The 16,902-nt window shown below is 43.9% G+C and overlaps 1 protein-coding gene across 1 annotated transcript in view; it reads right to left on the minus strand.

Moving 5' to 3' along the window:
• YES1 (YES proto-oncogene 1, Src family tyrosine kinase) overlaps positions 1–16,902 on the minus strand; it is a 60,826-nt gene that overhangs the window by 10,371 nt on the left and 33,553 nt on the right. Inside the window, exons 2-4 of the mRNA XM_083187554.1 lie at positions 4,840–5,098; positions 2,981–3,080; positions 416–514 (exon numbers count right to left, since the gene is read on the minus strand). Coding sequence (XP_083043680.1) covers positions 416–514; positions 2,981–3,080; positions 4,840–5,092 — 452 coding nt within the window. The 5' untranslated portion in view covers positions 5,093–5,098. The remainder of the gene's footprint in view (positions 1–415; positions 515–2,980; positions 3,081–4,839; positions 5,099–16,902) is intronic.

The raw sequence follows: 16,902 nt of genomic DNA on the forward strand, positions 1-16,902 counted from the left end.
GTAAACTGAGCTTCTTTCAAAGTCACCCAGTGTGGTTGGGCCTTTAATGTCTATAGCAGGCCATGTCTATTGGATGCTGCTGCAGCTGTGATTGGTGTGTGAGAGGGTGGTAAAAATCCTAGAAATACTTTTTTTAAATGTAAGGATGATTCCATTAGTATTTTTTTTTTTTTAAAGCAATGTTACTGCTTTAGTGCAGCTGACATGTATTATTTATTGCACAGGTTCTAAACTATGTCATCAGGACCCCACCATACAGGAAATTTTTTTCCAGGTCTCAGCACAGGGCACATGAATGGTGTAGTCTAGTGTAGGTGTAGAGTGTACAGCAGCCATCATTAATTGCCATTTTATGCTATATTGCAGGGGGGGAAACAACAAACACATTTTATCTTAATTTTTCTTTAGCTCTTACTCTTCTGCTTGTATGGAGTCCGCAGGTGCTACATAATTACTGGGTATGTAACCAGTCTTGCCAGTGGCTATAGAACGTGCTTCCCACCAGTCCCCTTCCCTGCAACAGAAAAATGATTAATTAGAAATGTAGTCATCAGGTACACCAACTTATAACAAACAGCGCAAACACAGCGATGATCTATAACATTTGGAATTCCTACATATTCAATGTGAATTCTGCCATCTATCCACATACTATCTTTATCAAGGTTCTAACTTGGTTCACTGTACCTCATGTACGCAACACACGACAGGTGCACAAGAAAAAGCTGTATGGTTTTGCACCAAGTGCCTCAAAGCATCTTCCTACGCTCAGAAAACACCTCTGCAAACCAGAAGTAAGCCTTGTGAACGAGGGCAAATTTCTCAGTTAGTGTAGTGATGACATAAAGGTCAGCTATGACCGCATTCACAAAGCAAAGGATGCACATTAAAAAACTGTCCCCGCTTCACCCATTTGTCACATTTAAACGACCGCATTCGTCAAAATGAAGAATTGTTTTGGCACTGCTCCAAATGCATCAGTGTGCCCATACTAGAAGAAGAAGCAGGAGCACCCTCACCCCACCCTAATACAAACTAATTCCGAAGCACGATATGATTTAAGAATTAACAGAACGGTTAACCCCACAGACAAAAATACACTACAAACAAATCTCAGTGATCAGTGCTATAAAATGTATTTAATATTTGCTGTTATTTCCATTAGTATACCATAAACAGCATTCACATAGTACATGGTGTATACTTAAAAAGCCCGTTCTGCTCAGATCAATAATGACTAGCCACTGCTAGTTGTATGCTGTGCTAGGATACATTTAGGGGAACTGTGATTTCCCTCGTGGTCTAGAGTCTGATTTGTTGTAGGTCAGTTCGTGTAAGCAAGAGGCTTAATTCAGAAGTTTTGGTATGCATTAGTTATAAATTACACATGCCATGTCTGAGCGAGTAATATATATCCCTCAGCACACAGCACTGCACAGAGAGGTGTGCTGAGCGATCTGTCAGGGCTAGTGTTCTCCAGTAAGAACTAGATGTATCCAGCATGCTGCATATTAATTGCCGAGTTCGCTCCTACACACGGAGCGATGTAGGCGCATTTTCTAAATGATCTAGTGAGATCGCTTAGAAAATGGCCTGAAATCACCTCGTCCTTAGGCCCTATTAGGAATTTGTTTTGTAGCATTATACATTTAGAGGCTAGTTATAGAGGCTAGGGATGACAGTGATATTAGCCCTGTATAAAGCATTAGTAAGGCCCCACCTGGAATTTAGTGTCCAGTTCTGGGCACCACACCTTAAAAAAAAGACATGATGGAACTGATGAGGGTCCGGAGAAGGGCAACCAAATTGATTAAGTGCTTAGGGGCCTTTTACTACGAGAAACGATTAGCCAGGCTACTATTTTGGAAAAGAGGCACTTAATATTAGTCTCAAGGGCTAATACAGAGAATGGTCAGGTGGTCTTTGCAGAGGACACGTGGGCATCCCCTAAGCTTGGAGGAAAGGGAACACTGTTTTTGGAATATTTTGGATAAGAGATCTCCAAATACGAGAGACTCTACCTGTATATTACATACACACACACACCTCCGGAAGACTTCAGCGTTGAACTATTCCTTTGAAGAAATTGTAAAGCAGCAAGTGGAATAATTACGAATAATCATTTTCATTGGCAAACTGCAATATCTTTGCTTACTCAGAGTTTTAATGGAGCTTCATTTTCCTTAAATATCAGCCTCACAAAGTAATTTTCTAAGTGCTGTTCTCTACAATGACTTATTAGGCTGACGGCACCTTGATTTCAGCTGCCCACGTAACAGGAACTGGCATCAGTGATTGTTCAGATGATGATCCCTATTTCTAAATGCAGACTCTGTGTAATGCGTGACATTGTAAATGTATTAATATGCTATTATAGGAAATCAATGTTATATTAGACCATGTGATAAATGTAATGAGGGCACAAGCAGCCAGAAGTGCTGGAGCTTGTGAGAGAACGTTCATATTTTTAAAGCGGCTATCATTTACAAGGCAAACCAACCAAAATCTGTCTTGTCCTCTCCTCTTAGCTGTCCTGAAACAGCTAAGCTCTCTTTTGAACCTGTACGAGAGATCTTTCAGCTGTCCAATGGTTTCCATGTACATGAGCCACATTCGGCTCAAGCTTAGATCTCAGTGACCCTTTGGTAGGTATGGCGATCAGAACCTTTAATATCTGTATGTATAAAGAACTGATTGTTTTCACGCCTGCTAATGTTGTTTATAAATGGATATCCAAGTCACTGCCTCTTCTAACCAATGATTATACATTTATATTAGATAAAAATCTTTCTTGATCATATTTACCATACAGTTTTTGTAGTATACCAGTATCACCAGAGGGACTGCTCTAAAGCCTTAGGGTTCAGGACACAAACCTTTCAAAGGAGGGACAGACTAGATCTTAAAATTGAATGCAAGAGACATGCTCCTAGTAATTAAACAAGCTCGCAGCTGGAGTGCGGGTATGGAAATATCTTACGTGTTGTTGATGATCTGGAATCTTTCTCCCTTTCTAAAAGAGAGATCTTCTGATGTTCTAGCTTCATAATCATATAAGGCAACAAAGACGGTCACACCCCCTGGGAAGGAAAGAAAATTCTCCAGGTTAGCAAAAACTAAATCTCCAGGTTTTCTGGGAACAACAGAAGCATACACTACAGCCCCATACACACTAGGCTATTTGCCCCAGGAGCAAAATAGTTATGCTCTGCTTCAGTTTTGCTATTTGGTAATGCTAAATATGCTGCATAGCATGCTGGGATGTGTAGTTCAACAAGAGCTGGAGTGTCATAGTTAGCCATCAAGGATATAGTACATACACAATGAAAGATATCATACAGTGACATCACCCAGTCCCCCAGCTAGCATGCCTCATTGACGATAAGGTCAGCATCGAGCATGCAGTTGGGGGGGGGCTTTAGCGACAGCATTGATGCGGGATCACGGCAGAATGGCCCCACTTTAGAAGCTGTTGGGCCCATTCTGCTGATAATGGCCGTGGATTGCCGCAATCCCGGCCGTGGATCGCCAATCCACGGCCATTTTTGTGGGCCACGCCCCCTTTGCGCCGAGCGGCAGGCGGGACATTGAATGTCTGTTCTTCTGCAGTCGATCAGTCCGCAAACAGGCCAGGATCACGGTTGTCGGCAGGGATCGACAGCCGTGATCCCAGATTGCATACCCCCCTCAGTGTGTATGGATATTCAGTAGTCAAATTAAAAAGTGACCAATGATGAAAAACGCTCAGTGCATAGTATTGACTGTAGGATTTTTGAAAAATTTGAACATTGCACTAGTATTATGCCCATTAAACATGGTCATACTCTGCTATGCCCATTACATATTCTGTCGTAATGTCATTATGGCACACACTCTAATGCTTCTTCCACATTATACCACACACCATTATGCCCATTACACATGATGGCACACCCCAAAAGTTCTCATCATCATGTCAGCGCGACGGGGGGCAGTGTAAGGGCACACACAAAAAGGAGAGGGTGCGGCCCCCTGCAAATGAAGCTTAGAGGGAACACCAGTGCATATACAATGAGCGTTTTAGCGATTTTCCCTGGGGCAGACGGCTTTCCACAGTAGGACTCGCATCAGCGCCCGTACACACTGGGTGGCTTTGGAGCTGAAAGCCGCTCAATAGACAAAACTAAGCTGCTTTTAGCACAAAGTCCCCCGGGGTTTGTATGGGCCTTTAAAACAAAGTGACATGTGCATATACAGTGCATCACAGAAGACAATGTCAATGCCCAAAAAACACAACCTAGTCCTTGCTGGCACCATTACTACATCAGGGATACAGACATTACAGATTTTATTAACAGTGGTTGCCAACCGAACCTGCAACAAGCTGAAAGCTGGGACATGTTATCTACAGTGTCTGTGATACCTTATGCAGGCCAGAAAGAAAGCTAACCAATAAGGCCTCTAAGATAAATCTTACCAAAATCCATTCAACATCACTCACAGTTCAAATGACAATGACACATTTCCCTTGCACAGGAACATTGAAAATTGTAATAGTAATAAAAATGACTTCATTTTTAAAACGAGTAAAATGCATTAAGCACTGCCTAGATTACCACTGAAACATGCTATGAAGTAACAGCTAATTAGATGGTGATTAGTACACTGAGCAAGCACACAAATGTGACCACTTTGGGAGTAGACTAGGAGATTATTCAATTTGAAATGTTTTCAGATTAAAAGGAGCAATCAAGTTCTGTTTTATGTGAGTCAGCCTGAGACATTCTGAGGATACTAAATGAAAGTCTCTGGTACAGCGGTAGGAAAGTCATCCCTGTACAGATCCCAGTTATTGCTTACCTGTCAAACCTCCGGGGTATGGAGCTGGCACTGGTGAAAATAGGGAAGATGCTCCTCCAAAGGGAGTCATTCCAGAAGAACCTCCAAATGGAGTCATGGAATGACTATTAAAGTTAGCGGGCGGTCCTTTGATGGATGGGGACTGTGCAGTCTGTGTGGGGTCACCGCCATATTGGCTGATAGGCTCTTGCTTGGGTTCTGTTCTGTATTTTATTGATGGACCTTTGTCCTCCTTACTCTTAATACAGCCCATGATTACCTGTAAATACAGAAAGGACAGTGGGTTAAATGAAAGTGGATTAGATGAATACAAAGATGGACATTGTACTGTGTTAAAAGGTACATTTACAACAATAACACTATTTAGAACAGGTCATATTTATATAGTAAAACTCTTCTTTCTGCTCTGGCAATTACGTATTCTCCCATGACCTTGGCAATCCGGTTCTGCAGGTTCACGAGTATGAGTTATGGTGAAAGGACTGCACAGAAAAAGCTATTGTGAGGCTATGTTTAAAAAAGGAGAATGAGAGTTTTTTTTTACAGAAAGAACTGCCAATCATAAATAGCACCACGGCATAGCATTCATTATTTTTATTATATATCGGATATCTCTATACCTATCTAGTCGATGAATCCGCACACGCATCCAATTCTGGTCAATGGTGGGGTGCTCCACTATGCAAAAAATGTGCCATATAGAAGTATATAGTTCGGTGTTAGGTCCAAAGAGAGGGCACTCCTCAAAAGTACAATTTAATAATACATCACCAATAACGATACAGAGTCAACGTTTCGGACCACATGGCCGTTTGTCAAAAAAAAGTTTTCACCTTGCTGCTTGGAGGTCATGGAGGCTCATGCTGGCCATATGGTTTGAAACGTCAACGCTGTTTGGACCTAAAACCAAACTATACACACACACACACCCCATTTCCCATTACAGATAGCATGTTGGTTATAGACACAGATGCAAATTATTCAGTATTGGTAGTATTCCCCTACAGGTTAGGTTTAACTTATATAAATAACACTGGGCATAATACATCTAAAAAGGTGCCCACACACAGAGCTATGCGGCCCGTGCATTTCGGACTAGATTGCATTGCATCTAGTTCAAAATGCGTAAGATGTACTCAAATCAGCTTTCGTTTTGTGCTAGATGTGATGCGCTCTAGTCCAAAAAGTATGTGGAGCGCACAATGCATCGCATTGGCAAAACGCACTGTGTGTGGGCACCTTAAATATAGAAACGGTTTAGATATAGTTTTTAAACATAGGCCCTATTTATAGGTAAATGATGGTAATTTACACGCACCAAACTAAAATGAGTTCCGAGCAGCTACATCTCTTCCTTTGCCTGTCATCTAAGACAAACAGAAATCACTTGCAGTCATATAAAGAAAGAATGTACCAACATGTCAAACAATGGTATGATCCACTTTGGTAGAACGATTATCAACATGGGCGTGCTTTTGGTCTATACACACTAGGACAATAGCCAGATTCCACACCGTCATTAAGCCCAGATTTCAGCCATAATCGCTGGGACTATGGTCGCTTAGAGCCCCTACAATGTCTGTTTAAACAATGTGGTCACAAGCCATAGGGCACCCCAAAACTAGGAAAGGTGAGTGCCAATGTTTAGTGTATATATTGTTTATTAGATTTTTTTTTTTTAATTAGTCTTATTGTGGTCACATTCTCTCATGCACCCTGTATTAACCCATAATGCATAGCTTAGGTTAACCACTTCCCTAGATGATTAGTGACAGGTGTGTTGGTAACTGCTCACCTTTAACCCCTTCCTGACAGAGCCAGTTTTTGCGTTCCTGACAGAGCCATTTTTTTCAAATCTGACATGTTTCACTTAAGTGGGGATAACTTTTTTTTGCTTTAACTTATCCCAGTGATTTTGAGATTGTTTTCTCGTGACACATTGTACTTCAAGTTAGTGGTAAATTTGGGTCGATACAGTCTGTGTTTTTTTGTGAAAAATACCAAAATGTCGTGAAAAAATGGAAAATTTTGCAATTTGCAAAATGTCACATTTTCTGCTTGTGAGACAAATAAACATACCACTCAAAATAGTTAATAACTAACAAAGACCATATGTCTACTTTATGTTGCAATCATTATTTCAACCTCCTTTTCATTTTTTTGGACACTAGGAGGCTTCAAATATGAATAGCAAATTCTCAAATTTTCAAGAAAATTTCAAACTCTGATTTTTTTAGGGACCAGGTCAGTTATGATGTGACTTTGAGTGACTTGTATGTGAGACACCCCCATAAATGATGCCATTTCAAAAACTGCACCCCTCACAGTATTCAAAACAGCATTTTGGAAGTTTGTTAACCCTTTAGGTGTTTCACAGGAATTAAAAGAAAGTGTAGGTGAAATTTCAAAATTTCATTTTTTTTGCAGATTTGCAATTTTAATAAATTTTTCTAAGGAACACAGTAGATTTTACTAGAGAAATGTGACTAAAAATTGATTCCCCCAATTCTTTGGTTTTCATAAATATCCTATATGTGGCCCTAGTGTGCACGGTGACCAAACCACAGGCTTCATAATAGAAGGAGCACCTACTTGATTTTGGAGCCTCCTTTTTATGAGATTATTTTTTAGGCACAATGTAGGTTTCTAGGCACCATAAGATGCTAAAAGTTAGGTACCCCCCCACAAGTGACCCCATTTTGCAAACTACACCCTTCAGGGAATTCATCTAGGGGTATAGTGTACATTTCAAACCCCCAGGGGTTTCACCAATTGTGGTACAACTGGGCAGTGAAAATGAAAAAAATAAATTTTTCATTTTCACAGCTCAGTTGTATCAAAATTGGTGAAACCCCGGGGGGTTTGAAATGTACACTATACCCCTTGATGAATTCCCTGAAGGGTGTAGTTTGCAAAATGGGGTCACTTGTGGGGGGGTTCCACTGTATGGGTGTTTCGGGGGTCATTCAACCAGAATCTGTGCTGCAAAATCCAAAAATCACTCCTTCCCTTCTGAGTCCTGCCATGCACCCAACTGGTATTTTTTGGTCACACATGAGGCATTGCCGTACTCGGGAGAAATTGGGGCACAGATTTTGGGGTGCTTTGTCTCCTTCATTCCTTGTGAAAATGAAAAATTTTGAGCCAGATCTGCATTTTTGTGTAAAAAAATGTAATTTTTTACAGAAAAATGCAGTTCTGGCTCAAAATTTTTTATTTTCACAAGGAATGAAGGACACAAAGCACCCCAAAATCTGTGCCCCAATTTCTCCCGAGTACGGCAATGCCTCACGTGTGACCAAAAAATACCAGTTGGGTGCATGGCAGGACTCAGAAGGGAAGGAGTGATTTTTGGTGGTGGAATGAATGGTGGGTGCTATGTCGCATTAGCAAGACCCCTGAAGCACCAATACAGTGGAACCCCCCCACAAGTGACCCCATTTTAGTCACCAGCTTTGGGAGGGGGGCTGGCGCTGCGGCTGGCGGGGGGGTGGGAGGGGTGCTGGTGCTGCGGCAGCCGGGTGGGTGGGAGGGGGGCTGCCGGGTGGGAGGGGGGGGGGGGCTGGCGATCGGTGCGGTATATACACACACATATATATATATATATATATATATATATATATATATATATATATATATATATATATATATATATATATATATATATATATATAGTTTTTCAGTGCATATATTTATTATTTTTTTTACTTTTTCTGCAGCTTGATGCTGCTGCTGCTGCTGCGGGGGGGAGGGGGGAGGAGGTCAGCGCTGCGTGCGCTTCAGACGCTCCGGGGGAGCTGCTGCTGGGTGAGTGCCCGGCGGGTTGGAGGGGGGGCTGCACATCGGAGGTGATCGGTGCTGTACTTGACAGCACCGATCACCACCGATCCCTGTGTTACCGAGCGGCTTAGCCGCCGGTAACACAGGAAACGCTGTGAATGGCTGTTCAGATTTGAACAGCCAATCACAGCGATCGCCGACCGGGGGGGGCACCCCTGCCCCCCCTGGGCGGCGAGGGGGGATGTCTGCTGTCAGGGACAGCAGACATCACCTAACTGTCACTGCGTCTCTAGACGCAGTGACAGTTAGAAGTCATGACGTACATGTACGTCAAATGTCGGGAAGTCCTTCCCGACCATGACGTACATGTACGTCAAATGTCGGGAAGGGGTTAAAAGCATAGTCTGCTGTGAGCATTAGACCAGATAGCATGCCTGGAATCAAACATTAATGTCATAGCTATGCATATTGTAGCCATTTTAGAGCGATAGTGCTAGGACCTGCAGAAAAGTGGGGTCCCGTGAAGGGGGCTGCAGGCTTAAATGCATTCATCAATTCAGTAATTTAGTGTGTGCAGAGCCCCTACAATGTTTGTTTAAACGATGTGGTCACAAGCCATAGGGCACCCCAAAACTAGGAAAGGTGAGTGCTGATGTTTAGTATAAATAAATCAACCAAGTGTGCACACTCCAAAAGTACCAGCAATAAAGATTTATTTCAATACATCACCACAGTGAGACCAGTCAATTAGTCGACGTTTCGGACATAAGTCAGTCCTTTGTCAAGACGACATCTGGCACAGCAATACAGCTCCACAGCCATACAGGAGGTAATCGCCTATTACACGAGTTAATCGGGAGCCGTGCTTGAGCTTTGAAATAGGTGCGCTGCTGACCTCCTCTGATACATCGGCAGCGTTCTGCACCGGGCTGCTGCCGTGCTGGCTGTTATGTTGAACATAACCCACTGCGGCGCCATTGTTTTAAGTGTCTGAAACAGGCACCCAAGGCTGCTGTAAGTGCTGATAGGATAGCAAGCCCCGGGGACCCGCTGCTGCCAGCTCCCTGCTTCTCCCTGTCCATCTCCCGGCAGCCGGGAGAGTTGTGAACTGCGCTACCCGCTGCTATCAAGCCACCACTCTGCCCGGGGGTTCTGCTTCCTGGTAAATCTGGTCGCCAGGAAGCAGAATCTGGTCGCCATGGCGACCTGGCCCCCGGGTTGTGTCAAGCCCTGTCTTAGCAAGACGTTCATCTTCTGCAAAGCTACTCTGTCAGTCACTTCATTGGTTACCTGTATTCTACCGTATTCAATACAAAATTCTTTTACTTCCAAAGCCATAAACCAAACTACACCAACATACATATCTTTTCTTCTCAAAGTAGCTTCCAACCCGACCTCTACGCTCCTCCCAAGATCTGCGTCTCTCATCCACACTCATTACTTGCTCCCATTCCCGATTGCAAGACTTTCTGCGGGCTGCACCCACTCTGTGGAATGCCCTCCCAAGCCCAATAAGACTCTCCCCCAGTCTCCAAACCTATAAACGTTCTCTGAAAACTATCTCTTCAGGCAAGCTTATTAAATTCCAGAACCAGTCACTGAACCTTGCATTCTGGTGGAATCGATGCAATACAGAATACAGTATCTATCCTTATGTATCAATGCCTATTTCCCTATAGATGTAAGCTTGCGAGCAGGGACCTCCTACCTTTGACTGTCTGTAAATACCCTGTTTGTTGTATCACGGTCTCCTTTTGTAAAGCGCAAGGGAATATGCTGCGCTATATAAGAAACTGTTAATAAATAATAAATTGGTGGCCAGATGTTGAGCAGGGGGGCGGGGCCAGCAGGTCGTGTTGGCTGGCAGACAGTGGAGCTGTGCTATTGCTCCGTGTTGAGCAGGGGGGGGGAGAGAGCCTGGTGTTTAGCTGGGCAGGGAAGCAGGGCTCTGCGATGATGAGCGGAGCGGGGCGGCGCCGACCAGCACAGGGTAAGTATGACTGGCAAGGGGGCGGGGGAGGCAGCAGGACGGTCCGCCGGGCTGAAAATGGATTATCTTTCAGCCTGGCAGCGTACACACACGGCGATGATGGATGAAAAATCATCCATCATCGCCACATCTTCTGGTAAAACCAGCAGATGAAGCACTTTCCTAGCGATGATGCGGGAGCACACATCATCGCTAGTAGGCAATCTCTGGGCCATACACACTAGGCGATTTTCAGCTGAAAATCATCAAGTGTGTATGGGCCTTTACTTTTGCCATTTGAGCTGCTTTCAGCTCAAAATCCGCCCAGTATGTATGCTACGGTGATGGGTGGTGAGTTCCTAGCGTCCTACTATGGAAAAAGTCATCCACTCCTCTGAAAATCACTGGGCCGGGTAATATCGCTCAGTGTGTATGCACGCTTGCATGCAGTGTCCATACACGCTTGGCACAAACACTTAATGTTTGGCAAAGCACATGGTCACTGCTACAACTCAGGTCTCTGAAATATGATAATGGTCTGTTTTACGTCATTGCAATGAGCAGTTCTAGGCCCTTAGAATAATTCTAATTACAGTATTATTCCACAAGATGTAAAAAATTATTGGTTGCTTAGAGGCCAATTCTGTATATTGCATAAACTATTTTCAGCATAGTATTTAAGAAAACAATTCTGAGATTTGCCACTTAAGAAGCTTACACTACTTCTAATCAGAAAAGCTCTTGTGCATCTTTACACATGCTGCTAACATACACACACACACACACACACACACACACACACACTTACAATGTATGTCACCCAGTTGCCGAACAGGTGGGAGTTATAGACTTTATTTAGAAGGGAATGGTCATTCAGTTTTTCTACTATGATAGTTCATGTTTAAACACTGCACGTGTAGTTTTGGGTTTTATTATTAGAAGCTAATCAGGAGGAGCAGTTGGAGGAGCAGACCACACCACATGCATTAGTTTTTTAGCAGTAACACCAATTTACCAACATGAATTGTAAGTAATAAACTCCTACAAATAGTAAAATGATATTACTTTTTAAATTACCCTGACAGAGTAAAGAATTTATCCTGTGGGCTTCTTTTAACAGAATTATGGTAAAGTACAATTAAGATTAAAGCGGGCTGGGATTTCATGATAAAAAACGTGCATGCGCAATTCATCTCTTTCCGCCAGGCTGCGCTGAGCACCAGCAGCGCTCACCTCAGGCACTTCCCCACAAACATGTTGTGCAGCATGATATTAGAGGTCCCACTGCGCGGCCACGCAACGGCTTGCACCCTCTATCTCACCCACTGAAGTACTGCTTCTAAGCATTTTTACATAGGGCCTTATTCTAGTTCACTCTTAGAGGCAAATTCCTTCTTAGCTTGACAAAACCATGTGCACTGCAGGTGAGGCAGATGTAACATATGCAGAGAGAATTAGATTTGGGTGGGGTTTTTCTTCAAAGTGAGATCTATATTGCAGTGTAAAAATAAAGCAGCCAGTATTTACCCTGCACAGAAACAAAATAACTCACCAAATCTAATTCTATCTGCACCTGTTACATCTGCCCCTCCCTGCAGTGCACATGGTTTTGTCCAGCTAAGAAGGAAATTGCCTCCAAGAGTGAACTAGTATAAAGGCCCATAGTTACATAGTAGGTGAGGCTGAATAAAGACTATCGTCCATCTAGTTCAACCTATGTTTATAGTAGCTTATCCCTTGTTGTATAGTATGTTCCGATATTTTAAAGACATATTATGTTACTTATTGGTACCCATGGATGTTTTTAACCAATAAAGGTTTATCCAACCTTATTTTAAACGTATTTATAGAGTCTGCTGACACCACTTCTCCTGGAACAGAGTTCATAAGTTGACAGTTTCTCGGTTGACAGTTTTTTTATTCCTGAATCCTGGGATTGAAAAAAATGGGCTAGGAAAGGCCCCCCTAATAAGGATGCAGTCTATATAATAATCTCTTCCATCTACGTCATGTCCAACATGCATGTGCAGTGGAAGCTGTGCCCTTCCAATGCCCCCCACTGCAGCAAGAAACATGACTGACCATTGCTGGATGACCCTTCTGCGCTGAAAAGGGTAAGTACATACTGCAGGCATTGTGTGGGAAGAGCAATGAAGAGAAAATGTGGAGCAGCAGGAGGACCATCATCACCAGGCATATGCTGGACCCCTTTACCAGGAGCTAAACAATGCAGGAAAACAGTGGTAGATCCATAAAGTATATGAAATATTATAGAACAGAAACAAAAGTATATGTGGTAACCTAGAAACAAAAGTATATGTGGTAACCTATCAGCCTCTACAGTAGCTATGATATAGTTAGTACATTCACTAAAACAATAACTACAGGCTGTTTGCTATGGGCAAAGTCTCCACCTGTCCTCTTTAGAGGATACATCGCTACCTTTATCTGCAAACTGGTGTCAGTTCCTTGTAACCTTGGACAAGTGTGTTTGTATCACCATATCCCAGGCACCACATTTTATTGATTTGCAGCACCCAGTGGAAAAGGGATGCGGTCATCTATTAGAATGAACTTAGGTCTACAGTCATTAGGTCGACCCCACTAGGTCGACTGGCAGGAAGGTCGACCTGACTAATGCTGCTTTCAGACCGCATAACTGGCTTTGACCCTGTATTTGGAAACGTTTCCAAAAACGGGTCTGCCAGATAAAACCCCTTTCACACCGCAGCACTTAAACGGTATATTACCGTTTAAGTGCCGATTTTTTGACACTGGCAGACCCGTTTTTGGAAACTTTCCAAATACAGGGTCAAAGCCAGTGCAGCCTTCAGCCCTCCCCTCCGTGCAGCTCCCCCCCCCTCGCGTGTCGACCGAGAGCATGTCGACGCCCCCCGTGCATGTCGACGCCCCCCGCGCATGTCGACGCCCCACGCGCATGTCGACGCCCCCCGCGCGTGTCGACGCCCCCCCCACCCCACCCCGCGTGTCGGCGCCCCCCCCCCCCCTGTCGACTTACCCCGTGCCGGTACCTCCGTTGTGGACTGCAGCTCAGTATGCTCGGAAAGCACTTATGAAAAAAGTGTCTTCCAGAAAATGGCTGCCCCATAGGAAACCCTGTTTAAAAAAACTGTCTTCCGTATGGGGGGCAGCCATTTTCTGAAAGACACTTTTTTCATAAGTGCTTTCCGAGCATACTGAGCTGCAGTGCCGGGAACCACAACGGAGATACCGGCACGGGGTAAGTCGACACGGGGGGGGGGGGGGGGGCGCCGACACGCGCGGGGGGTCGACACGCGGGGGGGCCGTCGACACGCGCGCGGGGGGTGTCGACACGCGCGGGGGGGGGGCTCCAGTGCTGTGAATACTTAATGAGCGCTCATTAAGTATTCACTGTGCTGAATTTAGGACCCAGCTCATTGGCTGGGTCCTAAATACCGTTTCTGAGCCGATTTTTGCGCTAAAATACCGGTTCAGAAACGGGTAGGACCCTGCATTTTAACCGGTTAGAAAAAACGGCATTTTCTAACCGGTTAAGTGGGACTGGACCTTTCAGACCGCACACATTACCGTTTTAAAACGGTAAAAAAACGGCAATTTACCGTTTTAAAAGTGCGGTCTGAAAGGGGCATAAAGGTCGACATGAGGAAGGTCGACTGGTCATAAGGTCGACATGGGGTTTTCACTGTTTATTGAGCCGACATGTGCCGACAGGCGGTATTTCATGCCCTACCATCCACTAGGGCGTGGTGGGAGAATAAAATAGTGTGCCGAGCGCAGCGATGCACCGTGCCCGAAGCATTGCGAGCGAAGAGAGCGATGCGAGGGTCCGCTTCTCATTGGCAACTGTGTCCATGTCGACTGTGTCGACATTCGGATAAAAAAACAGTGAAAAACCCATGTCGACCTTATGACCAGTCGACCTTCCTCATGTCGACCTTTATGAAAATTCGACCTTAAGTAATGTCGACCTTGGCCCATGTCGACCTTAAGTCAGGTCGACCTTCCTGCCAGTCGACCTAGTGGGGTCGACCTAATGACTGTAGACCTAAGTTCATTCTGACAGATGTCCCGATTCCGTGGAAAATGTAGCATCAACATTAAAACTGTACAAAACCAATTCGCTCAATGAAATTTCTGTGATTTCAGCTTTATCCTATTAAAGCACTTATTTGGAGACAAAAACTGGACAAGGGGTTAAAATCCATCTACATAAAATGTGCTGTCATCTGCAACCCAGGGCTAGTCATTCCTGAAACCACACTGCCAGATTTCATAAAGTTCTTTCCAAATTCCCAAAAAAGGCATGTTGTTTCCCTGACAGGTGCTGCACAGGCTTGTCGTTCTTCAGAGCCGTGCTTGGAAGCCTAGCACGTTTATGATGCTGCCTGTTCATACAAAGCTATTCCTGAGAGCACTTGCAATAACAAAAGGCACACATAAACAAACGCTACAGCCAACCAAATACAGAAGTAATGTCAGCTTCCTTGATGCAACCCTGACAAACAGATTCGATTTAATTTACAGTTCACTCAACAGAAAGATAAAAAAAAAAAATGGACAGAGCTTTTTTTCCCCCACTATCGTTTGGACAGGCGTGCTCTGGAATTTCCATAGCAGGTGTGAACGCACCACAGCACTAAAGTATGCTGTGGTTATAACACACACACAGCATGTGGCACGATGGGCCTAACTAAAGTGCTATGTGTCAGAAAGCTCCATTATTTTTTTTTGAGGGAGGTTGGGAACAATGGGGATTTTACACATGGGATTGGGGAGTTTACCTTGGATGTGCCTAGAAGATAGTTTTATGAAGAGACTTTTTTCAATTATTTATTAAGAGAGTTTTATGAAGAGACTTTTTTCAATTATTTATTAAGAGACAATGTTTTCAATCCCGGGATTTAAAAAAAAAAAAAAAAAAAAAAAAAAAAAAGCTGAATCCTAGAATTGGCCTCCTTAATAAAAAAACAAAAAAAAACCACAAAAAAAAAACACACACGTACTTACATGGGCGGGTGGGGCTATGCGACCACGAGCAGGGTAGACAGGAGTGGTGCATGATGCCTCCAGGTGCAGCTCAGTGGGCGGTGCGGCCGGATGCGGGGGATAAGGCCTGACAAGCGTGACCTCTGACCGTCGGGTGCTCAGATGCTGCCCGGTATTAGACTGCGCATGAGCCGGCGGGGCAGTGCGTTCAGCGGAGTAGCGCATATGCAGACCTCTCAGCTCCTCGTGAAGCAGATCGCATGGACGGGCTCCCCTGTCCCTACACCTGCAGGGACATAAATTCCCCCAATAGTAAATCCCGCCCATATGCAATTGCATATGCAACCCTTTAGTAAATGGTACCTTATAACTTTGTTTTGTGGGTGTTATTTACTGCATTGGTTGAGTCTACTTCGATGAAGACCACAAGCAACAAGAATGGGGAATACTACCAGGAATTCCCTTACAATGGGCTGTTTTTTTTGTTTTTTTTTTAAATAAAGTAACTTGTGCCTGTAGTCACGGCATATAAAAAAAAAACTAGTAAAAAACTAGGCCCTATCGATTGTGTGCACATCGTAAAGTATTTTGGTGCGATGCGCAGTCCCGGGGGTCGAGAGGTTGCTCAACTAGCAACCTCTCGACCCCCGGGACTGCGCATCGCACCAAAATACTTTACGATGTGCACACAATCGATAGGGCCTGATATTCTAATATATGTCCAGCTTAAGCATATGCCACAGTCATTTTCCTGATGGCCATGTGCATTTTATACCTGCCAAGAGACCTGGTTCAGGGTGGATCATATATGCTTTGCTTAGCATATATTATCCTTAGCGATGCAACTGCAGGAGGTGGTGCATATGACCCCTTGTTTCCCAGTTCTGAGATGCAATCACAGTACCCGTGCACAGTTTCCGGATTAACAGGAAATTGCAGGCTGGATCCCCACCTTACCAAATGCACCTGGCTATACTGATTTGGATCTGTAGGTTCAGGATTTATGTAAAAAAATATATTTTTTTGAAAGTGGAAAAAAAAAAAAAAAATCCCTTTCAAGCACAAATACTAAAACCGACCTGCAATTATTCCACTAGTCTCCATCTGCTGCCATTAGGGCACTGAAATGAACAGCCATTGAAGACCAATGCATCAGTAACATGAAGCCCGCAGACATTATTTTAGCCAGAGATATACTACATGAATCCAACTAATGATGGGCCGGACGTGAGTGAGCCGGTGGTTTTTGAATGGCTCACTTAAAAGAGACAGTGATCCATTGCTCCCTAAAAGGTGAATGGCCATTCCTTTAGTTTCGGTTTCAT

The sequence above is a fragment of the Crinia signifera genome, chromosome 5 (genome assembly GCF_055691185.1).
Source record: "Crinia signifera chromosome 5, ASM5569118v1, whole genome shotgun sequence".
In the NCBI taxonomy this organism is placed as follows: domain Eukaryota; kingdom Metazoa; phylum Chordata; class Amphibia; order Anura; family Myobatrachidae; genus Crinia; species Crinia signifera.